Source organism: Anopheles coustani, chromosome 3 (assembly GCF_943734705.1).
Source record: "Anopheles coustani chromosome 3, idAnoCousDA_361_x.2, whole genome shotgun sequence".
Taxonomy (NCBI): domain Eukaryota; kingdom Metazoa; phylum Arthropoda; class Insecta; order Diptera; family Culicidae; genus Anopheles; species Anopheles coustani.
In genome coordinates, this window is record NC_071288.1 from 10974703 (window position 1) to 11002096 (window position 27394).

A 27394-nucleotide genomic window follows, 5' to 3' on the forward strand; every position below is an offset into this window, starting at 1 on the left:
GAGCATACGCGCGTCGCTGGGTTCGAAACGGCTACAAAGCAGAGCACCCGGCCCCAGTACATATGTTGACTTGATCTTCCACCATGCCTCCCCTCCCTCTCCTGCCTCCTTCACCTCGTTGCTCCGTTTGATTTCCCACCCTGCGTCCTTCCGTTCCATCGCGATCGTGAGATGCCATCAGCGCTCAGTGGTTGACGATATAAATATATATATTTTTGGAGCCGACGAAACCGGTGACAACTGCGCAACCCCTGGACGGATACAGCGCCACCTCTCGGCGCTTCGTTCGGCACCCTTTAACCTCCCCTCCTCCTTAGTCGTGCCCGGATCGACCGAGTGGAGGGAAAAAAAACTGGGGAGGTGCGAGATCGAACGTTACATAGTGAGACGGGAAAATATACAATACAACTAAACTCCACGGTGACTCTTACCAATTCTAACGAGATTTTTAAACTAAACGCTAGTCGTGGAGGAGCTACTTCCAAGCGTTCTACATTGCCGCAGCAGAGGTTGCTTCCAATTCGGCTTAGAAAAGAAATGCTGAAAAAGCTAATCGTTGCCGTCATCATCGCCGGATGATGGTTAGTCGCGTGACAGCCGGTTCCACAAAATGGCTGACAGAACCGCTGATTTGATGACGTGGCAGTGGCCAACAATCTGACGTGGATGTCCACATTTGGAAGGGGGACGGGGGTGGAATGTTGCAAAATAAAAGACACTAAGCAGACATCCTTAGTTAGTCATTCGTTTCGAGCCGTATCCAAAAATGGTGACACCGGGAAAACCATTCGATTGATGGGGAAGAGTGGAAAATAGAAAACTGTTGCTGTGCGTCATGGGTGCAATGGGCAATGATGGATAGGAATGCAAACTTAATTATGGTTTGATGCTTATTGATGTCATTCTAAAAATTGGTTATAATTTTGAGATGCCGCGCGCGATGATTGCCGCCTTAGCGATGATTGCCGCCTGCGATGATTAGCGATGATTGCCGCCTCGAACGTCAATTTAACGCAAATTAAACAGGTCGAAAATCAATTCAGCGCTAAAAATGAAACGATAACGATAACCCAATTTTCAAAAACAGATAAGAGCAATTTCCATGTTGATCTGCTGCTCGGGGAAAAATATTTCATTCAGAAGGCCTTTTCCCGACCTCCGGGCGGGTCTTTAACGATCGTCGCTCGGGGGTTGCATTTCCACATATTTATCTGACCGTGCACCGTAGCGGCATAAATTACACGCAACCAGCCGGGGCCGCTCCAGGCCGGCGGAAAAAGGATACTGCCGTCGGCGCTGGTCGACACAAATTGGTCGCTTTAATTAAAATACTATTTGCTGGTGATTTAATTAACATTTTCCGCCGACCGTGGGCCAGGGCCACTAAGGGCGCGGTTCCATGGACGTCACGGACGTGAGCACGCGAATGGTTTTGATACAATAAGATAAAAATAAAAACCATGACATGGCTCGGACCAGGGGAACGCCGGCGGACACGATGGTGATAGTGATCCGTGAAAAATTCGCTGCGCCCGGATTAATGCCGCCTCGGGCAGATTCCGTTTCGTGATCATTAATTCGCGCAAGTAACATCTTTATCAACGGCACATCGAGCCGCAGACGAGCGCGTCTTGCGCAATGCAAGTGGAATGGAAATCGCGGCACGCAAACGAAGGGTCACGTGGTTGCAGTTTACAAAATACTAGCTGGCTCGGTTGAATATTTTTTGAACTCCATACAACTGTTGATAAAATTTGGGTTTTGACAACGCATTTTGATTGTTAACTCTATAGGTGCCATGCTCTGTAAAAGTTAAAGAGTTCAAAAACTTCGATGTTTGCGTTCACTCATATGTCATAGATACCAAAACTAAACAAAATCAGTTATTATTACCGACAAATTACAAAGATTATTTGTTGTTATTGAAAAACAACAATTTGTTCCAAATCAACTCAGCACGCTCTGCGAAACTGCTGTGACCGTTTATACCTGCGAGTTGAAATTACACTGCATATGTCATTGCTGAATGTAAACAAACAAATCAATGTATGGCGATAGCTAATAGTAACTAATTAAAAAAGGAGGTAGCTCCAGACGTGAAATATAGTTAAATACCTATTCACATGTGTGAAAATTTGATTAAAAATGGTTCAGCCGTTTAGGAGGATTTCAAACACTAACATCGTGACACAATAATTTTATAAATATAGATTTCATCAAGAAGAGTGAGCTGAAGCAAGTAATAAATGTAACATTATAAATTGAGTAAAAACTAATGAATGAATATCTTTGTTGATCACATTTTCATCACAGATTAAATCTCTGTAACAGGAAAGATATAGAGAAATCGAACGTTCACACTAGGACCTTCGCTATCCCGATGATCCTCCTCAGTGCAAACATCATCACCGAGCTGGTTGATCATTGAACTGGTACTGCACGAAGCAAGGCCATTTGGAACATCGTGCACCGTCCATCGTGTGTAGGTGACAATTTTCGCACCCATCATTTGGAACACGACGCTTTCCATTGGCGTTCGTCGTATCGTTGCGGCAAAAGACGAGGTGTCAGGACGCGTGTTGTGGGAAACATAGTTCGCGTTTCGCCAGCCAACGCCACGAGCATCCGAACAGATGCAGTGCTTGAAGGGAACGGCCAACGGGCAAGATTTGCGGCTCGCAAAACCTGCCGAACACGGTAAGGACAACGACACGTTCCGTCCGTCCCGCCCCTCACCGGAGGTGCTAATAATAGTTTCATCGGACACGGATTCGTGCGGATGTTTCTCGGCTTTGGAACCGATCGTGCCCGGTATGCAAGACCAGGTGAGCAGGGCCCGGGGCTGAGAGGGGTGAGAAAGAGCGTACACTGCAGTGCACAGTGCACTAAGTGTAGCACAACATGATACTGCTTCCGCACGGAGAGTCCTTCCCGCGGGCGGATCGATCGGATCAGTGCTGGCTCGCGCCAGCCCGGTTCGGTCGCACGGTGACAAATTGTACAATAAATTACACGGCAAAAGGGCATGGGTGGGGGAACGAAAACGCGGGGTTGAAGGCACACCACAGGTACACACCGATGTCAGCTGCCCGGCCCGGGACGACGGATGTTGGCAAACGGCCGCCATCCGGGGCGGGAAAACCAGTTCCGGCCGTCAGCGCTCGAAGGGTCGCCTCCGAGGAGGGAGAAAATGTTTAATTGATGAGATTCAAAGGGATTACGGCCTCGGACGTGCCTTGATGTTTTTCCACAACGTTGCGCGCCCCGAGCGAGATCGATGGATACGCGTGTCGCTTGACGGAGCTGCGCATAGTAACGGAATGCAATCGTATTACAGCAGAGGAAAGCCCCTTTTAGTTGCTATTTACATTTAAAAGGCTTTATTACATTCGATTAGATTTTTCGAAACGACTTTTGGATCAAAATTCAATTAGTTTTCCGTTGCTTCAATCTGTAAACTGAGTATGATTCAATCTGTAAACCAGCTCAGACATGAACAAAACGTTCACCGGCAGCTACAACCTGTTGGTATTCATAGAAAACCGACCGGATTATGGTTTTGAAGAAGGAACCGCACATGACAGCACACACACACACACAACTCTCCGGAGCCGCTCGATCGGCCATCCGGCGGCTTGAAGCACCTGCGGTGATTTATGACCACCCTAATGACCTTCACAGCTGCCACGATGCATCACTCCCGCCGGATGGCGCTCCGGCCGTCGTTGGAAGCCGTCGGAAAAGAACGGACGGAGATAAATATCGCCAACCACCGAGACCACCAGGTACCGGGCGTCTCCATCGTGGAACGGGTTGGCCGAAAGCTCCACCAAGCGGTGAGGCTCTAACAAAAGCAAGGCGACCAGAGGTGGTGTGTAATCGAATTTCAAATGTTTGTTTTTTTTTTGCTTTCGTTTCGCACACTCCAATGAAAAATTTCGGGAACAAAACCATTCATTTCGCCGCAAGACGGATGTCGGTGAAGATGCCGTCCTGGCATAAAGACGTTGTTGCGTCATAGCGCAGACACGAAACAGCCTAGGGTCGGGAGAATTGTACGCGAAATGTGCCATAATTTTCATAAATCGTACGTGTGATGATTTTCCGCCCGGGGAAGAACAACCAGAAACACGGCCTGGTGACGGGGTTGGGGAGGGTGAGAATCCGTCCAAATCACTCTTTTTGTGTCGTATTTTATGTTCTCTCCAACGACAAGAACAACGACAACCTTAGGAAGTTGCCTCCGCTGACAAAATCCGGGAGAAAAAAGGAAGCTTCTCGGCGAAAAATAGAACCCGCATCACGGGCTCAGCATACCTTTGGGCCGATTCACTTCAACTATGCCAACGTGGCCATGGTCCGGCCATCTTCCATCATCCGACGGTCTGTGCGTGTCATGATGAGGGGTGTTTCGGTTTTTTTTTCCTCCCCTCCTGTTCGTATAAAAACTCGGCGATATTCAAACTGTCCCCGCCAGAGTGTGATACGCCCGTTGGCCAGCGCTAACTCTTTCCACCGACAGCTGTGGACGAAATTTTTATAGCCCCCGGGACGCGCGAGGGACCCATCTCTCCGCGTCCCATTCCCCGCGCCTCGGCCACCGCTGGACTGTGTCCGGAGCGGATATTTATATCGCGCCCAGCACGCCGTGTGCGAGCGATTGGCCGGCTTTGAACGATGTCCCCTTGCCGCATCCCGCATGATAAATCCCAGAGATTCGGTCGCCTTGGGGTTTCCCCCCTCGGGGGACACTTTCACCGGGCGCAACATTTGAGCGAGAGCGAACGACATTTGTGACGAGCTTTCCAGAGATGCCCCGGTCCAGATTGGTCCAGCTCGGGTCGGAAAAATCTGGGCGATTTCTCCCCGACCACCCTTTTGGGGCTTGCTATCAGATCCGCTCAAATGAGGACCGCTCTGCTCCAGTGTTTGATCGGTCTCCTTCGGAGCAGCAATAAAGTGCAACGTGTCAAGCAAGACAGCAAGAAAAACGCGCAGATAGATTCATCCGTTTCGCCCGATCGTAAGTCGCCCGGCGGAGACAAGGCGGGCGCGCACCTGTTCGGCCTGCGATCTACGAGATCTCGTCGATGGGAATGTTCGTGAAATTTTAATTGACCTCCCCAGGTGACCCGCACGGCATCTTGCACCGAGCGGACACACTCTCAACGAAGAGGAAAAACACGGTTCGGTAAACGAAGCGCAAAGGATGTGTGTTCACATAGCACGTAAAAAGAAAAACGGCCCGGCACAAAGTTGTTCAAGAAGAACTTTCAAACTCGTGGGGAAAAATATAAGACAAAGATCGGGAAAGATATTCAGCGGGAAAACAAACACCAAAAAAACAAATCGCTTTCGTCGAATCTTTCATGATCGCTCGGTGAAGTGTTGGCGTCATCCGTCAATGGAGGGAAATAGCAATGTGCACGGAAACGATGATCCAACCGGGCACGATTAAAAACTCCGCCGTTTGCAACCGGACACGGGGCGTCGCGTCGCGTTCTGTGTCTATTATCCTGTGCGGATTTTCCTACCCGATTCGCTTTTCTTCTGTCCAATTCGTCCCAATTCGAGAGTTGGAAATTAGTATTTGAACGAACCGAATCACGACCGGAACACCGCGCCAGTCGCCCGGGAAGATAAATAATCTTTTCATGTTGCGTTTCGTTTTCTTTTTTCCCGACTCTAGCGCCTAAAACAAACTCCCAGCGCTCGGTAGTAAACGGATTTTTGTTCGAAAAACGAGATCGGACAGTATCATTTCCGAAGGAAAAAAGGGAACCGACCAATTGCGCGCGGTGAGTTATTTCCATAATTAATCGGTCGCGGAGCCGAAACGAACCCCGTGTTGCGGCACGGGAATGGGAACAGATTTATTTTTCTTCCGCACGTAAGACGCTCGGCGGCGGTTGGCGACCGGCTTCCTGGATCGTTAGCCGGGTCCCTTCGCCCAATCAAACAAGCGGTTACGTAAGCGAACGCCGGCAGCTGGCATGCCTCGGAATGCGGACCGGGGGAAAGTCAAATCTACCCCCGGGAGTCGGAAAGTCGGGAAAAATAAATCGCACTCGCGCACCCGAAGAGCGGGCTGCACGAACGTTTGGCAACCGGGCTGGATCGTGCCCGTCCCGGGCATCGGGTCATAATCCACGCCACAACGTAAACCCCACCGAGAGAGCGATGGCCGTGCGACAAATGGCGACAGTTATGCGAATTGATGTTCCTCCGCCCGCCCGGGGGTTGTTTACTCACGGTATTAACAATCGCGAAAATCCGGATGGACAGGATGGGGTTGGGAATGTGGGCGAGAGCGGTTTCGACCGGAACGGCACGGCATCGAGATCGGGACCAACCACATGGACGGTTGCGTTCATGTCATTTTGCTTTTTGTCTCTTCATTTGATCCATATGTTTGTTTGCTTAATCCACTTTCAGTTCAGTTTCACTGTTCGGTCGCGCTTTTGATGAGTGTATCCATTAGTATGTTGGAATGTGCTGTTGTTTGTTTGCAACTTGTTACTACAACTTTGTTGGCTGCGTGTCATAAATACTACAAACCAGAGCATACGCTCTAAAGGAAGGCGTTTTCAGGATTTAGCTCCGGGTTTTTTTCAAATCGATGTGGCATGTGGCAGACCTTCTTCCTTTCCCGTACAATATCATTTCCCACGGTACATCAAAAGACGTTCGGTTCTATATTCAGGACAATAAAGCAAATCCCGGCCGCATGGTTAAGCGCCAATTAACGGCATACCGGCGGAGGAAGAAAAACCGGTTAATGTTCCCACATGGTCCGAAACATTCGGGTAAGCCACCCATCCCGTCAATCAAGCAGTTCATAAATCTTTCACTGAGCCATCAACGGTGACATGAAACAGTGGAAAAACAAAAAAAAAAACAGATACAGATACATCTCGCCCGGCTCGGTTGACGTGCCGACTCTGCGCGTCGTCAGCAACTTGGGCGAGGAAACGGTTTAAATTCCTTGAATTCCCTTCATAAACGCGAAGAGGGACACACGCTCGCGGATTGGTATTTAATGTGGTGGTCTTTTTTTTTTGTTTTTTTTCTCTCACCCGCACCCGCCCCGGGGGGAGATGAATGATTGGCATGTATCGGTGCCAAGTGAGCGGTCGAGCGGGCGTCATTAAACGACGACATACAATGTGACGGGCACGCGGTTGACACGCTTCCGGCACGGAGCCGGGGACGTGCGTCCTTCATCGGCCGTCAAAAGCGGGATGGCGTTAAACGGGCGAATACTGACGGAAGGCTTACAAACGAGCTGATAGGACCTACCTGTTACGAGTCCACCGGTTTGCGGAGTGTTGAGGCGGTCGAGTTTGAAGGCTCGGTAGCGGTTGGAGGCGGTCCCGTTGAGATGGTGGCTGTCGTGCTCGGAAGTGCCGTTGCTCGCGTTGCTGGTGGTGGTGGTGCTGCTCGCCGCCGACGACTGCTGGATCGAGCTGTTGACGGTGGAGACGCTGTCGTGCTTGCCGTTCACCAGCCGTTCCCGAACCTGCCGCGGGCGGGAGAACATGCAATACGTGAGTGAGCAGGATTGGGAAGGTGACCGAGGGAACACTTACGAGAAACTCTTCGCTGGCGGTCTGCTGAATGTATTGTTTGGACTTGGACACCGAGGACACCTGCTCGACGTAGGACTCCTGGTGCTGGTAGCTGTGGTTCTCGCTGACGGCGGACGCGGAGGTGGTCTTGCTGGAGGTGCTGCTGGCGCTGGTGGCACTCTTCGTCACCTGCTCCTCGACGTTTTCGACAGCCTGCGGGGCGGAGGCGGAGAGAGGAAGAGAACATTAAGACGACGCGCGCACACACAAATGGGGTCATTCCCTGGGTTTTTTGGGAGAAGCGTTTGGGAAAAGCGTGCGCGAGCGCTCGGCATCTGTCGTTCTATATTTCAGCCCCGGGACGGTGTGCGGACACGCGAACCCTCCCCGGCGGATATGGCAACGGCATGTTCTGGCAAGTCGCCCACCAGCGTCCAACCGGCCATCGCTCCGTCCTCCGGCGCAGCGGCGATGGTTCGGATGGATTAGCTTTGAAATAACGCGCTGTTGAACAGCACGATTAACAGCGAAAACCGATTTCAAAGGGAAACGGTGCTGCTCGCTGCGCGTCGTGTTGCGTTTGTGCACCTCCCCTTTCCTCTGCCCCCGTTGTCCCCTTCCAACGGCTACACGGAGGCGCATACTCAGCGCATATTAATAAGACGTATCGGAGACAGGTGTCACATGGGGTTCCCGCTACGTCGCGGCAACCTGAGCGAGGTGGTGAGTAGGGGTGCACCTCGCCATGGCCTGCACGTAATCCGATGGACGCACAGATGTGAGTCCCTCCCGTCGCCACCACTCTCGAACTCTCGCGCCAGGAAGGGGAGCGGGTGAGTCCCGGGGCCGATCCGAGGCTAATTTAAGAACCGGCCGCCGAAGAAACGATGAATAACGGGCGACGAATTTTCGTCCCGTTGGCAAAAAATAACATTTTCTCCTGCTCGCCCACGCCCTTCGGTGGCGGAGTTTATTCGCTCGTCTGGCAGGAGCACGCGAAGCGAAAAAAGGGTGGAAAACGAAAGAGGGCGAAAAGGATCACTGCGGTGACAAAAAAAACGCCTATCGGTAGGCAAAACACAGTGCAGCGTGACACTTAGCGCGCGCGCTTAGCAATGCGCAGTTAATTGTGCGTCACTAATTGTACGTACCGCGGTATGTGGCGTACGAACAATGCAATTAGCCTAATTGGTTCCATTCGGAGGTCGCAGCTCCGGCAGGGACCATTTGGGCTGATCGACACCTGTCCATCGGTCGTCCTTCATGGAATTAGGTCAAGGTCACGGAACACGACTAGCGAACAGTGTTGCCAAGAGCGAATAGTAGACACCCCTGAAAGGTATGCAAATCGCACGACACTCGCAGGACGAGCGAAATGTGTCTTTCCTGATCAAACGTAGAGATCATCGTAAAGATCAAACGTTTCAAACAAAATTAAGATCAATTTATAGTATAAATGGATGGTCTATTTAAAAAGATTACCATTACCAATGGAAGGGATCGTTTTACCAAATCATTTACAATTAGATATTTGTTTGCAAATAGTGTGATGTTTGATTAGTTTTTTTTTTGACAACTTTGCGCTACATAAACACTTCGTTTTGAGAAATACTAGCTCCACCAGCGCCATTTTTACGCAAGCAACAGTCATAATATTAAAAAGTATAATAATCGTGTTCGCAGCAACATGGCGGTTTTATAGCACTTTTGAATTTCGTCTAGCACCAGAGCGTTTCAACTGATTCTGCCATTTGCATCCATCAGCGGGCGGGAGTAAACAGCGTTTTTTTTCCACCATCTCGAACCCTCGGGCGGGGTCCACTTTCTGGTTGTGGTGAAATCGCCATTGCGTTCCTTCAGCCGCCGGCCCGATGGAAACGCATTATGTGCGGATCGGTGTGAATAAATTTAGATTCCACTTCTATTTCGCTCCGGCAAAACAAGATTGTAGTCACCGGTGGCGGCCGGCGTTCTAAATCTTTCACGCATGACCCGCCGACCGCCAGAGCGCACGGTGGACACGATTTTTGCCGTCCGATTTTCCCGGCGCGCCGTGAAATTAATGTGATTTAGTTTTCCATCGCTGGCGACCCCGTCCGCCTCCACAGCAGTCGACAACCGGGACGCTATGCTGTTGTGGGGGGAAGGGAGGGGGGGGGGGGAGAGGTCTTTGTCCGATGCCGTCGAGAAGCGGGTTATTGGTTAAGTCTTCCCATCATTAACATTGATGCAATTTCTGCGCATAAAAGTAAGGTATCTCGAGGATCATGTTACATCCAACTGACAGCTGTCAAAAAGTCGGTGACGATTTTATTAAACTAAAACAAACGACCTGATGTTGCTATTTGAACTTTGCCTTCAAAAAGATCGTGTGGTTACATCATGCTTCGCAAACTGATTTAATGAAAAACGTTTTTTCTATTTTCCATTTCGACGAAGAAAATACGGTTGCCTGCGCTGACTCACCACGAACAGCCCGGGATAAACATCTTGCCAAATCCATCACTCTATCATTAACGTGATCACAATGTTATGATCGAAATCAGACCGCGATGGGTAGCATCCCTTCTTCGTCCGGTCATAAACAACATATTTTCCATATCGCCTGCGGCCACATCCTCGCCAGCAGCAATCAACGGCACGGGCATGGGATCCGCTTGCCAGAATTCTCCTCGCTCATTGCGCGGCGGGCAGAATGCGCAAAATTTGTTGGCCACAAATGCGGCCACCTGCGCCTTGGCCACGGCGAGGTTAGAAAGCCACAGGCGCGCGAGGGGGTTCTTGTCCCCTCGGTGGTGGTGGTGTTGTTGTTGATTTTTTGCCGATGGAATCTTGATCGCCAGCGTGTTTCTATTTTCTCGCAACTCGCGAGCCTCACCCTGCGGCGTCCACTCCGGCATCATCCGGCGGTGGCAACAGAGTAAAACAAAATGGCATTCGACGGGCGATAGCTCATTTACGGCCGCGTAACGGTTGAAAGGCGAAGAATGAAAGACAATCGGGCATGCCGAGCGCCTCCTCCGTGCGAGAAAAGAAGGTAACACGAAAAACCAACCGCCAACCAACCAATTAGGCGCGCACAACATGTGGCAGCGGGAGATTAATCTTTCATCCACCCGATGCTCCCTTGGATGTGACGATTTCACGGGCGTTTCGTAAGACTGATAAATTGGGCGGATTCCTCAGAGTTGGGACAGATTAGTCGAAAGTAATGGGTGGCCCGCCGCGAACGCATTGCCTTAAATCCTAATTGCTGGCCTGAGGATTCGTTGTGACGGATTTATGTGCGCGCACAAGAAGATATCGCGAGTTATTAAACGAAAACATGTTGAAAACATGTCTTGGCAAGACCTATATCGCATAATCAAATCACCGGACTTATTTACTAAACATACAGCAAAGTCCTGGCTGTGAGGGACTAATTTAAATGTGTTTCAAATTCTTCGATGAACTAGAAAAAGCAAACAAAGGACACGTCAATGCTAGGAATGATCAGTTCATAAAACTGAGGATTATGTGCAAAATAAATTGAATTAAACAATCGTCTACATTTTTCAATTTTGTAAAACAAATTTGTTTGTTCGATTAAAAGAAGCCTGGTTTTTTTAAGTTGGAACGTGAATCAATTTTAATGATTTAAATAAAGACTCCTTTACATAAACTTCTATACAAAACCAGGAGAACCCATGCCTATGTATCCCTTAGTTATTTTTGTCTTAGGGTTAGCATTGGTAGGTGAAAAATAGATATCGTCAAATAGATATCGTTTAAAATGTATTCGTATTGTTGTAAAATAAAAACGTTCAAGGCAGTGCAATCTAGAACTTTCTATGGCAAAGATTTATCCTCTTATAGTGGCATAGTATATCTGTCTGCTAAATTGAAAAATGGGTTATAGATCTTTAACTTTTCAATTGTGTTCCGTGAATAGCCTGTTTCCCATAAGGTTTAGTAATGATAATATGGATCTTTTTCTATACGACTTGGTGTAAAAATTTACGGCAAGGTGTATAAATTTGGTGCTTTAATTCGGGCGCTATATATAATAAAGTCCAATAACTCTGTCTAGGGTACAGACATTCTACATGTTTTTAAGCCGCCATAAGAAGGTCTTTAATTGAAGCAATGAGTGAGCTTGAAAATATGCTTCATTAATTAAAACTCTAACAAGAGTTTTTGACACATCGCGAGCAAAGCTAATGTAACAAATCTCTTGCGCGTTCTGCCCGTGACAAGACGCCGCTTTCCGTCACCGGCCACCGGACGGTTACGGTATGTGTGGAAAACTTCGGTCCAATCCATTCGGTTCGTTTGAGCGGAAAAGAAATGTCCATTCGTAACGGTTCGTTTTTCATCGCCTCGAAGACGAAGCGCGCACGCTAATCCGGAGGTGGACACAAACGTGTTCCCTTCCTTCCCCACCGTCCAGCTCGAATGGGGACGAATAGATTCGCATTCCACGCGCTGGAAATACAACCGGCCACGCCACTTCCGGACGCTATGCCTCTCCCCTTTCCAACCGACACAAGCGTGCATCGACCGAGCAGCTGCCGGGCAAAATCGTCGGGGTTTCGTACCCAAATTATGTGTAAGTGTGCTTGCACACCCGTTCCCCTTTCCCGCTGACACTGTGGTGTAGAGTTTTTCTCTCGAACGAACTCGGGTGAAATATGCACGGACGAGCGAAACTCTACAGGTAATTAGGATTAAATGGAAAGGTTTTCCTTAGTAGCAGAGATGCCTGCCCGGAACAGGATATCTGTTTCGCCACTTTGTACACCTCAAAAACGCACGCACACACACACACACACACACACCCACACACAATTTAATCAGTGTCATTGCAATGGTTGAGGCAATGTAGGTGCAGGTTATTGGAGTTGGTATTTTTAAATTTAATAGAGGACGTCCTGTGGGCAAAAACATATTTGTTCACCTTTACTTAATACACTGACAAACGATTAGCTGAAGTCTAATATCCTTGTGCTTCTTCCTTGCTTTGTTGCAAGGTTCTCCTTGGCGATCGGCAAACACTGCTACACCACTGCCTTCGATAACGGATAAAAGGGCGCAACAATGAAGTGCACTCGCACGCACACTGTGTCTTTCGCACACCACAACTCAAACACCAGCGCAAGAAGTTGGAGACCGGTTGGCCCGTGTGTGACTTTTCCTGCGAAGCGTCCGAACAGAAGTGCGGGAGAAGCTGCGAGCTCCGATCAAGATACGGGCGGGTTTTTCTCAGCCGCAACACACACAAACACACACACACACGCACGCACGCGCACCAAGGATGGTAGCAAAAGGCGAGGGAGTGCGGGGAGACTAGAGGGGTGTACTATTGTTTGGTCCGGCGAGTGTTGTCCACGGAGGTTCTCTTCCGACCTTCCACTCACTAGCGAACAAGCGATCGAAATGTTTGCCCAGTGCTGCCGCGATCAACCTTTCGGGTCACCGTTCGGGTGTCGGTTTTCCCACCCACCCTTCGCGCCTTTCGTCTCCAGGGGAACCCCCACGCACCCCACGCGACAAATGCGACACGGTTAGGCCGACCCTGCGCCGCCCGGGCCGTCGATGTCGTCGTGCGCGCACACATATGGCGCAATCACACGGTCACGCGATCATCAAACGCGGGCCACAGGCAGGCATCTGCACTGCGTGCCAAACGCTCGCACTGCTCACTCGGGGCCGTCTCACTCGCTCCAGCTTTTCCCTGGCCATGCCGACTACCCGTCGGACGTGGCTGTGTTTGAGTGAACACTTACTTACGTGCGGCTCGGAGTCTCGCGTCGCATCGAAAATCAAACACATTCCAAAAAAACCCATCCTCCTTCCGGCTTCCTTAAGTAACGGCCCCCGCCCGCGATCGACTCCCCCTTGACGCGGTTGGAAAATAATAAACACTGCAGGATGCTCCTTTCGGGCACCAAACAAACGCGAGTGCGTAAGCGATCGTCTTATGCGTGCGAAGCAGTGGGGGAGGGCGAAGAGGGAGCGGAGCCCGGCGGATACGATGGTGGTAAATCAATATTCTCGATTAACGCCGTGCGTCGTCACGGGCGGTTCATTAGTGCGCGGTGCGCCGTGAGCTGAAATTTTCCAGCTGTGCTAATTGTGCGCCCTCGACTGCGGATCGATTTTCCCGGGGTGGGAAAAATCGATTCCGCCCCTTTGGCCAATACCATTGGGGCGGTAGTTTTTGCTCGCGTTTGAATACCTTCTCGTATGGAAAATAAAATGTTGCTGAACAACCGATACGATTCCGTTCGCATTGAAACGAATTTGCAGAAAGGCACATGTTGTGCTCGACGGGTTTGGGGTGGAAATAAAATAAATAATCCGTTTCGCACGTTGCAGCTGCATATTTTTATACGCCCTCGCTTACCGCACACGGTTGGAAAGCGCAATATTTGCTCAAGGGTGAATGTTTTGCCATATTTAAATCAACAAACTGCAGGCGGTGTGCTTCGACGGTGTGCGGTGGAGGCGCATGGTGTTTGAAGAATGTACCGCTTACACCACGAGGGCACCGACCAAACGAAGCATTGTTGATCACGATCATCGAACAAGTTGTTTTCAATACTATGTTTGACTTGAAATTAGGTTTAGTAAAATTTTGTATATCTATCGATCTCGCTTTGTTTCTCTGCACTGCTTGCATTTAAGTCACCCCAAGAGAAAAATAGTGATTTACTCGCCTGTGTTTGGACGGCTTCCAACGGCAATTGTTTAACAAACACGAGCTGACGAGCGCTTCATTTGTCTAGGCAGCCACAGAACAACCAATCACGTCGGTTGAACTAATTGTTCGCCTGTACTCACTTGTCTCTTGCAACATGATTAACATTATCTGGTACAGCCAACAAATTGGGGGATTAGTGCCGGAAAATTCTCGACCCAACAGAGTCAACGCACCAGGGTGAGGTAGCTGTGCACGCGACCCATGTCTTACGCACGACAGGTACGTGATCGGCGACGAAGGGCCTGCGACACTGTTGCCTTTGACAGGCCGACCGAGACATCTTAACCGAAAGCCGTCCCTAGCGGCTTTTCGATTTTCATTTCGGTAGCCCCGTTTTAAGCCGCCGGTCGCGGAAGTTCACGCCCAGCAGGCCGTCCATTAATTACGGCAGGCGAAGCATAGTTGGCGCATATTCGTTCGTTCCCGTCTGCTGCCAGCACGCACTCGCACGAAGTCGGGCACACTGCACTAATTGTCGCGCTGGCCGCGCTGTGAGATGGACACCACACCACCGCACCACTGTTAAACTGCTTAGTTTGATGAACGCTCGACATAGTCATGATAATAATGGTTCATAAAACAAAACCCTTTACCGGCCTCGGCTTGAACAGCTTAATAACGTCGTTAATTTTTCATTTTGTTTTCATCTTGTCGTGCTTCCCTTGTCATTGCCATAAAATATTGTGTATGCTGGGACAATGTATTTGTATTAAACCCGGTGTATAGGTAGTTCGTGGCTAAGAGACTTTTTAAAAATTTATCTCGACATACAACCCATACCTGTTTTTCTGAATTATAATACCGAATTATCATTGGATAGTATTTACTTCAAATAATTTGAATATTCCAATAATTTTACCATACAATATGAATAAATAATCGATGCATCTACCTACCTGCTAATGCCACCTGTGCCAAATGCTCCGTGCTTAACGTGATCAAATTACGTATCAAAACTTTCTTTCATTTGCGTTGCTCGGCAAGCTGTTGCGGGGCATATTAGAAGTGGCTTTTTTAACACTTTTAGAACTGCCTTAAACAGTGACTGTGCAATTGATCCCACAGTGGCATTAACAGTGGCACTAGCACTAGCATCGGCATTATGCGGCAGAGCAGGTAAGAACACGTCAGTCATTTATGAAACAGAAGCTTCGTTCGTGCAGGTGTATGCGTTGCGATTGTACAGCGATCCCGATAGCGATGGGAACCGATCTACGGTTTGTTGTTGGTGGAATGGGAAGGGAAGTGGGGTGGATGCAATATCGAATAAAATCAAAAGATATTTGGTCAACACTATTTAGCACCGGTCCGTGGTGAGTGTCTCAAGGATGAGTTGTGGCTGTCAGATGGAACGGGCAGGCAAACACATAAACAAACAAACAAACACATCACTCTTCCTTACCGGCGTACGGGGAGGTGGGCGGTGAGGGAGGTGGGGGGAAAGAAGCCGAAGGACTTGATGCTTCACTTCATGTGGGGAATTGTTTGCGTTTATCAAAATGCGACAAATTTGCGCTGGCATTTGCGTACGTACAGGCATGGCGACGATCATCCATTTCCCCCAAAGCGTTGCTTGCGTGCTAGAAGAAGCGAAAAAGCTGGGCTACCGAAAGGATGACAAACATCCTGTTCAATTAGCGCCAATTCACAAACAGTGTCCTGAGCAGTCCAACAGTTGCCGCTCTGATAGAAGCAGCAAGTGCTCTTCGAAGTGAAAGACAAAGTGAATAGAAAAAGAAGGTATGTATATGTACAGATGCGATGGATCGTCGTGTAGGAAATCATCCCCGCAAGACGATCGGCCAAGACCGAAAAAAAGAGCAAAACGAGAAACCCTTCGTTTGCAAGTGGCTGCAACATCAATGAAGATCGGGACACTTGCTGCTTGTCGCTCTTGTGCTGCCACGACAAGCGCAGCCGGTTCCGTTGAGCGATGGATCCTGGCGGGGCGAGGGTGGTGCTGGGCCACGCCAAAAAGAAATGCTATTTTTAACACCCCAAAGACACGCAGGAAGAACGCGACACGAAACAGACTTCTACGAGCGAAAACGGTTAATTCGAATGGCAGAAGAATGGATGAGTCGCGAAATGGGCGCATCGCGGGCGGCGCGTGGGGGTACGCCCGGAACGTGATGGCGCAGAGTGGATGTAAAAATTTATACATTTCAAGATTTATTTTCATTCAGCAGATATTTCTTCTTGACGCACGCGAATCACGATCCCGCGTATAGGGGGAAACGACACCGGGAGGAGGAGAGGATGGTTAGTGGTTGGGCGAGCGCAGGGTGAAGCATGTGAATGTTAAATTGTGAGCAGCGCGCTGTCTGTGACGGAAAAAGGATGTCACATGGGGTGTTTACTTGAAATCAACACGCCGGGATAAAGTAGGATCGAAATGGTGGGGGTGTGTGGGTGTTTTTTTTGCTTAAGGGTTAAACATTTCGCTCACAAGCAATGGACTTCTAATCTACTCTAGCGTTAGGCAACAAAACGATCATCCAAACTCCCGGACGGGTGCGGAACGGGTTTGTCGTTCAACTGATCATTTGTAGCCACTGGCTGCGCATTGGCTGCGTACGTTGGCTGCGTAAGCAAAAGCGTAGCGTTTTCTTTCCGTTGCGGTTCGATTGCCCACATGTAGAGGGCGCTACCGAAGCTGCGGTTCAAAATGATCGCTCAACGATCGTCTTTTGCGAACGGCCATCCGTTTACGGAGTGAGACGACGATAAGGAAAAGTGTTTGCGGTATGTTTGTATTTTTTGCTGTGCTCTTCATTTTGTTGTTCTATGATTTTGATTTTATTTAACCACCACCAAGTTTTCAAGAGCGTACACTTTGATAGGACACACGTTGAGAAACATTAAGCATGAGTACTTTTGATGCCATGTGAGAGAATTGTTTTTGTTTTTATCGATACACAATAACACGTTTCTTCTGTTTCATAAACGACCAACACCTCGGAAGTACGTTGGGTTAAGGTAGAATACCAGCAGTACGTTGCAATGCGACTCGCGGGGAGATATAGTGAGACATACGTCTCGGAATAACAAACAAAATGAGTCCCATTGCAACGTGCCGGTTAATGGGATGGGAAATTTTTCTGTATGTAGCCATTACCAGAACGGATGCCAATTTAAGTAGTGGGATGGGAGGAAACGTGGAGAGATAGTGAAGAGTGAACAAGAGACAAGTAAACAAGATCTAGTCTACCTTAATTGTGAACGTGCCGTTCGGGATGTTCCTTCCGCCGAACTTGATGTCCAGATCGTAATCGCCCGGATCCTTGAGAACGTAGAAAATGTCGAAGAATCCGTCCTTTTCGATGACGTCAATGTCCACATCACTGCGAATAGGAGAGGAGAAAAGAAAGGGCGCTGAGTGGAATACATCCTTCCTGGTGCTCCTACGGTTTGTTTGCCCGCTTACCTTGCCTCGGAATGGGAAACTATCTTGCAAGTTACCGCACCAGTGCCCGCCTCCCGGGCGTCGATGGCGACGTGATTCTTCTTTCCATACTCCTGGTTGGTTGGGACGGCTTGTACCATTTTGCACTTATCAGCCTGCCGGAAGGGAATGGATACGTTTGCATTAGTGGTGGCCGGGGATATGCGTTGGCAACAAGAAAGCGTGCAGTCAATTACCTCTCCAGTAGGTATGGCTTGCAGTAGGAAGGGCGACCCGAGGACGTCCTTACCGCCGCACTTAATACTGACATTGTAGGGTCCGCACTCGTCCGGTACGAACGACACCGCGTACGTGCCGTCCGGCTCCTGCTCCATCTTCGGCACGAGCGGCTTCCCGTCCGGTCCCTTGATACTGACGTTGATGTCCTCCTTGGCGTGCGTCTGCGGCGCGTCGATCTGGAACTTGGCCGGCAGCGACGCCGGCAGGGCCTTCTTGGTCGCCGCGTCCCCGAACACCTTCGCGGGTTTGCTGTGCTCGGTCGCGGGCTGCACGGTCATCACGAACGGACTGCAGCTGACCTCCTGGTCGGCGAAGCGTACGTCCGCCGTCACGACAGAGCCCGCCTTCGGTGGCACGTACGACACGCCGTACACGCCGTCGCCCTTGTCCTGCACCTGCGCCGTCAACGGCTGACCGTCGGAGGACTTCAGCTTGACGGCAATCTTGCCCGGACCGGCACTGCCGACGTCGATGTTGAACTGTGCCGGCACCTGCTCGAACACCTGCCCGTGCTCGATACCGGGCCCGTACACCTTCACCTTCTCCGGGCGGGTCGACTCCTTCACGGCCACTCGGAACGGCGAGCCGGGAATGTGCTTCTCGGCGTACCGGATCGTGATGTCGTACTCGCCCGGTTCCGTCGGCAGGTACTCGACGTCACACGAGCCGTCCCGGTTGTCCGTGCAGCTCATCTTCGCCTCGGACGGGCCCTCGATCGCGAGCGAGAGCCCCCCGGCGCCGGCACCGCGCGTCTCCACCGTGAACGTTGCCGGCTTGTCCGTCTGGCCTCCCTCCAGGCCGGGACCGTACGCTCGGCAGCGCGTCGGATCACAGCCGGACTTGACGTTCACGACGAAGGGCGAACCGGGCACGGGCACGTTGTCGTACAGCAGATCGATCGTGTGCCGGCCCGCCTCGAACGGCGTGTACATGATGCGGAACACGTCGTCCGCCGACTCGCTCGGGACGAGCTTGCTCGGAATCTCGTTGCCCCGCGGATCGAAGATGTTGCACGAAAGCTTCGAGCGGTCCACATCGTCCCCGACCTTGCTCATATCGACCTGGAAGTCGGTGGGAGCGTTCATGATGACACCTGCACGGGGAAGAAAGGTAAAGCGACAGTCAATTTTGGCAAGTAAACATAACCTATAAGTGAGAGTTAAAACTGGCTCAAACGGCGGCAAAAAAAACAGCTAGCATTAGGTTTGGCCGAAAGAATATATCGACTTCGATTAGTGGAAAACCATGCAAACGACATTGGCGCAAAACTGCAAACACGAGAGGTTTTGTTAGTCAATGCTAGAAGACAACGCAGTCGAAAGGAAAAGGTCGCAGAAGAGACTTTGGCTGATAATCTGGAAAGTCGAACTTAAGTCTTTAATTCCCTTAACATTATCGTTCAAAGAATTGATTTTCTGTTCTGCTAATTGCAGTCTACAATGGAAGTCAGATAGAGCCAAAGTCTTCCAAACAGTTGTTGGCGGTGATCGCAGGCTTCTCCTGGCAAAGACCAACATCTCGTTACACGGTTAGGCGGATGGAAAACCAAAACAGAACAAAAAAGGAAGCGAATCGTGAGGGCAGAAAAACGATGCAAAAAAACAACAGCGACACAGCGGAACATGCGCACTTTACCGTGCGGCTGAATGCCCATCCCCGAGACGCGGATCTTGCTGAGGTTCGGTTCCGGCACGATGATCGCCTGGTACGGCGATCCGGCGATGTGGTCGTCGTTGAACGTGATGTTGATCGTGTAGTCGCCGATCTCGGTCGGCAGGTAGGCCACGTTGCACGTGCCGTCCCCGTTGTCGCGACAGTTGATGGCCGCCTCGCACGGTCCCTCCACCGTCACCCCGAGCCCACCCTGGCCGGCACCGCGCGTATCGATCATGAACTCGGCCGGCCGGTTGATGATGCCCCGCACCAGCCCGGGCCCGCTCGCCTGCACCTTGCGCGAATCCGACCCGACCAGACACTGCAGCCGGAAGGGCTGCGGTGTGATCGGGGTGCCACCGAAGCTGACGCTCAGCAGGTACTCGCCGAGCTGGGTGGGCGTAAAGTTCACCAGGAACCCTTCGGCCGTCGGGATGACGTGCGCCTTCACCCGGTTGCCGGACGGGCTCGTGATGGTGACGGCCAGGTCGGCCTTCCCGATGCCGTTCGTGATGACGCGGAACTGCTGCAAACTGTTCAACGGTGCGGCTGGCGAACGGAACCCATCACCACCACATCAACACCCCGGCGGGAGAGAAGTTGCCCGATCGGGCCAAAGCTTGTTCGATTATCCTCGTTCGAGTGGGGGTGGGAGAAAACGGGGACATATATAGAGGGAGCGCATACTTACTCGGTTCCAGCCCGTCGACCTTGATCTTGGACACGTCGACCGGTGGCGTGACCGTTACCTTGGGCGCCACCGGCACCTTCAGCCCACCGTAGACCAGGTTCGTGGTGTACGTTCCCGGCAGCGGCGGAATCACCTCGACCGCGTACGTGTTATCGTCGTTGTCGATGATGCGTACCGGCACCTTCTGCTGCGTTTCCTCGTGCACCAGGTTCACCTCCAACAGCCCGTTGCCAGCGTTTCTAGTGCGGAAAAAGGGTGGAATTAATCAAACGGATCGTGGGAGAGAAGTTACCTTGGTTGTGGATTGACTTATTGCTTATGTCTTAAGCGAAGAGTCGAAAAATGAAAGTAAGGAATCGACCCTTCATTACCCACGTTAGTGGTCAATAAATTGAGTACTCCACGCAGCGGGCAATAAATCTACCAAGGGTCTTTAATTGCCACCCCACCCTGGCGTACCTTGCGTCGACGTTGAAGTGGGTGGCCGCATTGGGCTTCACGCCCGGCTCCAGCCATGGTCCGAAGAACTGCACCTTGGTCGCGTCCAGCGGAGTGGAAACGTTCACGCGGAAGGGCGACTGCGGGACGGCCACCCCGCCGTAGTTCACCTCCACCGTGACCGGGTCGGGCGAGGGCGCCGTGTAGCTGACCTTGCGCGTGCCGTTCTCGTTCTTCACGATCTTGTGCGCGATCGTGTTGGAGAACACGTCGTTGATCTTCACCTCGAGCGGCGCCGAGCCGGCCCGGGTCGCGTCGACGGTGAACTCGGTCGGCCGGCCGACCACGACGCCGCCCGTCTTCTCCACGCCCGGTCCGCTCACCTTCACCAGCTCCGGGTGGAAGTCGTCCGCCTTCGGCAGCACCTGCGCGATGTGCGGGCTCTTCGGGATGTCCTCGTTGTCGCAGAGGATGTGCACGGCGTACTCGCCCGGCGCTGTCGGGTGGTACTTGACCAACGCCGACCCGTCGCCGTTGTCGTGGCACTCGATCTCGGCCTGCGACGGTCCGGCGATGCTAAACCCGAGGTTGCCCGTCTCGCCGTTCGTCTCGACGACGAAGCAGGCCGGCTGGCCGACCATGCCCGACCGCAGCCCGGGCCCGTACGCCACGATCGACGTGTGCTTCTGCGGTCCCACCGTCACCTCGAACGGCGACTTCGGGATCTCCTGGCCGCCGTACAGCACCAGGATCTTGTAGCGGCCCTCACGGAGCGGAATGTACTGCGCCTCGTACGTGGTTGCGTCCAGCTTGCGCATGCTGTGCTCCGGCACGACACCGCCCGGCCCGAAGATCTTCACCTCGGGCACACCGCCCTCGCCCGCGCCCTCGGTGAACACGCGGAACGTCACGTCGTCGTCGTTGACGCGCACACCGACCGGCTGCAGGCCCCGCCCGCTCGCGCGCACCTTGCGCGGATCGCACACCGGCGCCACCCGCACCCCGTACGGGCTGCCCCGGATCTGCTGGCCGCAGTAGAACACGTTGACCGAGTGCAGGCCGACCTGCTTGGCCGTGTACTCGCAGCGCCACTGGTCGGCGCCGATCTGGCGCAGCTTGGCCGCGACCGCCGTCTTGTGGTTGGCCGGATCGAGCACGATCACCTCCGGCGTGCCCTTGCCGGCGTCGCGCGTCGTGATGTCGAAGTGCGTCTGCTTGCCGACGACCACGCCGTCCGGCAGCAGGCCCGGCCCGGACGCCGTCACCTTGGATGCGTCGCCCGCCTGGCTCTCTACCTGCACCTCGTACGGGCTCTTCGGGATGTCACGCCCGTTGAACTTCACGTGCACGCGGTGCGGGCCCTCCAGCTTCGGCACGTACGACACCGAGTAGGTGAGGTTCTTGTCGTTGTTAAAACGGCAGTCCACCTTCTCCGGGTTGCCGTTCGGGTTCTGCACCGCCACCTCCACGTTGCCCTTGCCGGCCGAGAACGTCTCAACGGTGAAGTTGGCCGGGGCGCCCACCGTGGGCCCGGTCGGCTCGATGCCCGGACCGTACGCGCGTACCCTGCGGAGGAGTTGGTCGGTGTGGGGACGGGGGAAGAAAGAGGATCAATGAGAAAACAACATGATTGGTGACGAATTAGGGGAAAGAGCGCGAATATATGCGGGAGGAATGCGAACGAGCGAACTTTTCCATTTTTTTCCCTTCACTAAGCACCAATGGAAGCAACTCACACACGCGCACACACACACAGACACTTCACACAACCACACACGTGCACACCAAACAGGAAACGGAGTGGGCGAAGGCGGAAGGGCACAAGTGTGATGGAATTTGGGGGCTTGTTTTTTTTTTTTTTAATTTTGAAGTGACCGTTGGAAATCGAATCGAGGTACAGCCAAAACCAGTAACCGAAAAGTTCCCTCCGGCAACACCATCATGACGCGGTTTCCCGAGCAGGAGCAGCTGGAAAAGTCGGCCATCGGGGATGGCAAAGCAAAGCGTCCACACGCCAGGACAGAACAGTCGATTGAGTTGTGTTTTTTTGTGCTACGAACTCAACAGGATCAAATTTAAAACGGGATATAATAAGCCAGAACAAGATACTAATTCAGTGATAAAGAATGGTGATTTTTTGGAAAGTGTCTAACTGGCCAAAATATTAGTGTTGTGCTGTTCCAAATCGTGTCAATGGGTTTCCTTGTGCGTCCAAAAGAGAGAACGCACAGAAGCATACAGTGAACAGTGAACAGCGGAACGCACGGAAGGAAACACGACAATGAAACAACAACAGCGTGGTAATCTAAAACAGTTCTAGCCCCCCTTTTTCAGCCCTGTACGGCCAGCTCCTTGCGGCAGCAGCGATGGCAACAAACAGCACTAGCAGCGGCAACTACAACCCGACCAAACTTACCGTGGCGGTGGAACACTGCAAGGTGTAAGTGTAAGTGCAGTACGATCGGGAATGGTAAGTTCGTGTTGCCGGCAACACGGTAATGGTAGTGTGAAGTAGAGAGGTAGAAATAAAAAGAGAAAAAGATAGAGAATAGAAAACGGATACGTGGGGGTTGGTGGAAGGCATGGAAACGAGTACGAAAAACAGGGTACGACGGAGCAATGGTTTTGGCAATCGGAATGTGGGCATGGTCACGTGTGGTATGTCGCGATGGACCCGGAAGTAGTGTCGATTTCATGGGATAGGATTAGGAAAGACAAGAACAAGAAGAACTTAGAACTACGCACTACACTACTGCACTACTCAGACACTACTGAAAGGCACACGTATCCCTTCCGAGGATGAACTAGGCATAGGACACGGCGAAGTCCAAGGGCTAGGAGTTAGTTCTAGAGACGGCGCATTCGGGAAACGATGGTATTCACCCACTAGACCTGTCTGTCGGCCAGAACTAACCTGCTGTGGTTGGTACGGGGACGCAGCGGAGCGCCGGGCTTTAGCTTCGCGTTCGGGTACTGTGAGAGGTACGTCATCATGGACTGCTCGTCAATGTTCGGGTTGACCATCTCCTCCGGGCGGATCAGCTGGCGCACGTTCAGCCAGTCGTCCGCCAGGCCCATCGCTTCGGCCGCGTTCTGGACCGCGTCCTTCGGGTCCCACATCGGCCAGTCCGGGCAGAGGCCGGGCGCGACCGCGTCGACCAGCGCCCCCACCGCCTTGCCGTTCGTCCAGTCGCTGGTGAAGTTGTTGATCGGCAGGTCCGGCACCAGCCGGTGGATCCAGTTCATCAGCCGCTGCTTCGGCGAGGCTCCGTTGCCGTTGGCCAGGTTGTCACCGTTCTCGTCGCCCTCCCACATCGGCAGCGAGATCGAGTAGTGCAGGATCAGCGTCCAGATAAGGCCCATGATCAGCTTCAGCTTGCAGTCCACGATGTCGGACGAGTCTGGAAGACGGGGAGAAGTGCACAGTGATGTCAGTCATCCGGGTCTGCTATTTCTTCTACGTCTTTCGACTGTTTAGGACGTGATAATTTTGCCACCCCACAGCTGATAAGTTCCAGTTGGGTTCTTTTTTTAGACGTTCCGGATGAAAGCAGTGATCATCAGCGAAGGCGAGAGGAAAGGCGTTGGGTTTTTAGTGTGTTTCAGACATCAAAGTAAGCGTTTATCGCCTTTGAGGTCGGATATCAACGAAATCGTCCCGTTTTGCATATTCTGAATAACACATAACAATTGACGGAGGATTGTCTTCCCAGATAGTGGCTTGACAAGTTTTTAACACAGCAAAGAATTTACGGTTGATGGGTTAAAAAAAAGCGCAAAGATTTGGCAAACACATTTGAAACATAAAACAATAAAACAGTAAACGAGTTAAGAGAATCAATTTAAAAACTTGAAAAGCGCTCAATAAAAACAGCGGTTAAAAAATGTTTACAATACCGATCACGGAGTACAAGAAAATTGGATAATGGAATATAATAATTGAAATTGAAAAATTCAATTTGAACATTTTCAGTCAAAACTCTCAGATTTACGCTCCACATATAAAATCGTATATTTTAACGTTTAAATAAGCTGAATGAAACTAGAATAAAGTGTTATCCAGATGGGAAAAGAAAACCCAAAGAGACAAACCTGAAAAAGTGAACTGAAATTTTATGTGAGAAGCTTTTTCTTCATGCCATGTCGTTCTTAGAGGTTGCTTTGAAATCCAACGTCTCAACGAAGGCTCGAGATGCCATTTTAACAACGGAAGCGACATCCGGCAAGAATTTTTTTTTTTTTTTTATGTGGCACGACATCCCCTAGTGGGACAAGGCCTCTCTCCAAAGAGAGTTTGTGTGACCGAAAGACGGTATATTATAGATCGGTGGTCAGCCGTTCGTAATACCGGAGGATGCCAGACTCGAGATTCGATCCCACACCTGTGGTGTGGTGTTTCCTCGCGCTACCGCTGCGCCATGGGCACCCCCGAATAGACCTAAGAATAAACTCTGTGGTTTTTACGGGAATTTCACATGATGAATAATTGAGTTGATACATGAAACATCAGGGTGGACTAATTTTCAACCGCGTGTTGTTCAAATTGAGACTTATTTCAGTTCACAATTAGGTCAATAAGTTCAGTTAAACTTTGGAGTGTTTCAATATCGAATTCGTTAGATCCAACAGCATGTTTGAAGGCATGCGAATTGCACTCAAGGTTCGATTAATTCTGCTGAATGTTCAGTTATAATTCAAAATCAATTGTCACGCAGCGCATTTTGCGACTTGTTTGCATTTTGCAGCCGTCCAATTTATTTGGGTCGATAATAACCGCCTTCCGCGTAACTGCACGCCTTGAACAGTGTGATTACGGCAGCATCAGCAGCAGCTATGATCGAAACCCTTCCCACTGCCGGGCGCAACTTCAGCGAAAAACCTCACGAGCCTCGATGGGCACAAGGTAAAAACTCAGCAAAAGGTTCTTCCAAAGGCGCCCGGGCTCGCGAAGGCGCCTTCCCTTGAAGCCAATGCTAACCACTCTACTGCATCTCGCGGGCTCTCCATTCAATCGTCAACCGTCGAAAATGGGGGGTCGTTAATGTACGCATACACTCTCACACAAACACACCACCGCAGAGCAACCGCGAAGTTCATCGCGGATATGGCGAGGTTGAAGCGTTACGGTGGCCTTTTTTTTGCTTGTCGTTCTTACAATCCATGAGGTTCCGCGACAGGGTTCCTCCTCATCAGAAGCTCGATCCGGCTCGCGCTGGTGCTGGGATAAGGTGCCACGCGAGGACACGGACACTCACACACTCGGCCGAACGCACAGGAAAGGCAGTCCGTTTTCCTTGGAAGCCTGTTTTGCCTATATTTAGCGTTTGAGTCATCGAGTCCGGACTCGAACCGTGTGGTCAGTCTGTCTGTTGCTCGGAAGAGCTCCGAGTCGGTGCCGGCCCGAGATGATTGTTGATGGGGGAGGCAATAAAATTTTAATGAACTAGCAAAAATAAAAATAAAAAACGCCGATGGACGCAAGCAGCGCTGACGCGTTCTCCCGCATGAAGAGCGACGTCGCTATGCACTGGTTATTATGCGTATGTGCGTCTGCATCGGGGCTCCGTTTCGATCGTACGCACTCTAGCGCGTTGCTGGAGCGAAACACAAACAGTCGTTGTGGTTGGTGAGATCGAAAGCGAAAGCGCAATCGGAGTGCGATTCCGTATCGACGTCGGGGAATGCGCGCCAGAATGTGGGACTTCACCGTAGCATCAGGGGTTTCGTGAAGACTGGAGAAGCATCCGTTTAAACCTTTGAGTGCGTGATTTGAAGGCTCAACGTAATAACGTTCTTTTTATTGGAACCACTAAAAAAAATACGCTAACAGCACCGAGGAGGACTGTGATCGCATTGGAAGTGGTGAGTCGAGTCTAGAGTCGAGTCTAGTACCCCACGATATTACGAACGACTGACCACCGATCTATAGTATTTCGTCAAGCAATAGGCTACAGTAGCTCTTTTTTGGAGAAGGGCAGAGTTCCACTAAGAATGTCGTGAAATTTTAGAATATCAGAACAGATGACATTCTGCTTAAAGTATCAGATGTTCAATGAAAACCAAAACTGGTAGTCTTCTGTCGTTGGTTGTCCAACACCTTATCGAAAATTGAGACCCTCCCTCAGCATTGAAGGGTTTTGAGGGACGTGGAGCAATCGAGAATGGGCCTCACCGAAAGCTCGCAGAATGTTAATCAGCGGCAGCAATGGTAGCCCGATCGGACGTACGTGATGCATTCACGGTCTGGTGGATCCGCGGTTTCACCCCTTGCTTCATACCAGTCTCGATCCCACATCTTCCTGCCCCTAACTAGCATGGAACAAGCAGTCTGATGATCGCGATTTCATTTTTCCGTGCCCATCTTGCTAACACTTTGTAGAACCTCCGACACCATTGCTATCAGCAGAACGAATTGGAGAAGATCGCGATGGTTTGCAGTTTTGCCTGCCGAACGGCGCCAGGCAGAACACGAGATAGAGCGAGAAGTGAACTAATCATGTCCCATTCCCCGGACGTGCTCAGAAATCGGAAACAATCCACACCGATTACGTCACCGCGGGGGGAGGGAGGGCAAGGGTATAATAAAGCGCGAGGGTGCATTCATGCCGGAGAGGACG

At 51.1% G+C, this 27394-nt stretch overlaps 1 protein-coding gene across 2 annotated transcripts in view; it reads right to left on the reverse strand.

Annotated features, from left to right (window-relative positions):
* The window catches only part of LOC131259989 (filamin-A), a 47966-nt gene that overhangs the window by 12951 nt on the left and 7621 nt on the right, over positions 1-27394 (reverse strand). The window contains exons 2-11 of one of the 2 annotated variants that reach the window (XM_058261609.1): positions 23692-24178; positions 23194-23208; positions 20799-22343; positions 20340-20578; positions 19631-20197; positions 17953-19088; positions 17738-17871; positions 17522-17654; positions 7590-7781; positions 7300-7519 (exon numbers count right to left, since the gene is read on the reverse strand). In XM_058261609.1, coding sequence (XP_058117592.1) covers positions 7300-7519; positions 7590-7781; positions 17522-17654; positions 17738-17871; positions 17953-19088; positions 19631-20197; positions 20340-20578; positions 20799-22343; positions 23194-23208; positions 23692-24178 — 4668 coding nt within the window. The remainder of the gene's footprint in view (positions 1-7299; positions 7520-7589; positions 7782-17521; positions 17655-17737; positions 17872-17952; positions 19089-19630; positions 20198-20339; positions 20579-20798; positions 22344-23193; positions 23209-23691; positions 24179-27394) is intronic. The other variant, XM_058261610.1, reaches the window with a different exon arrangement.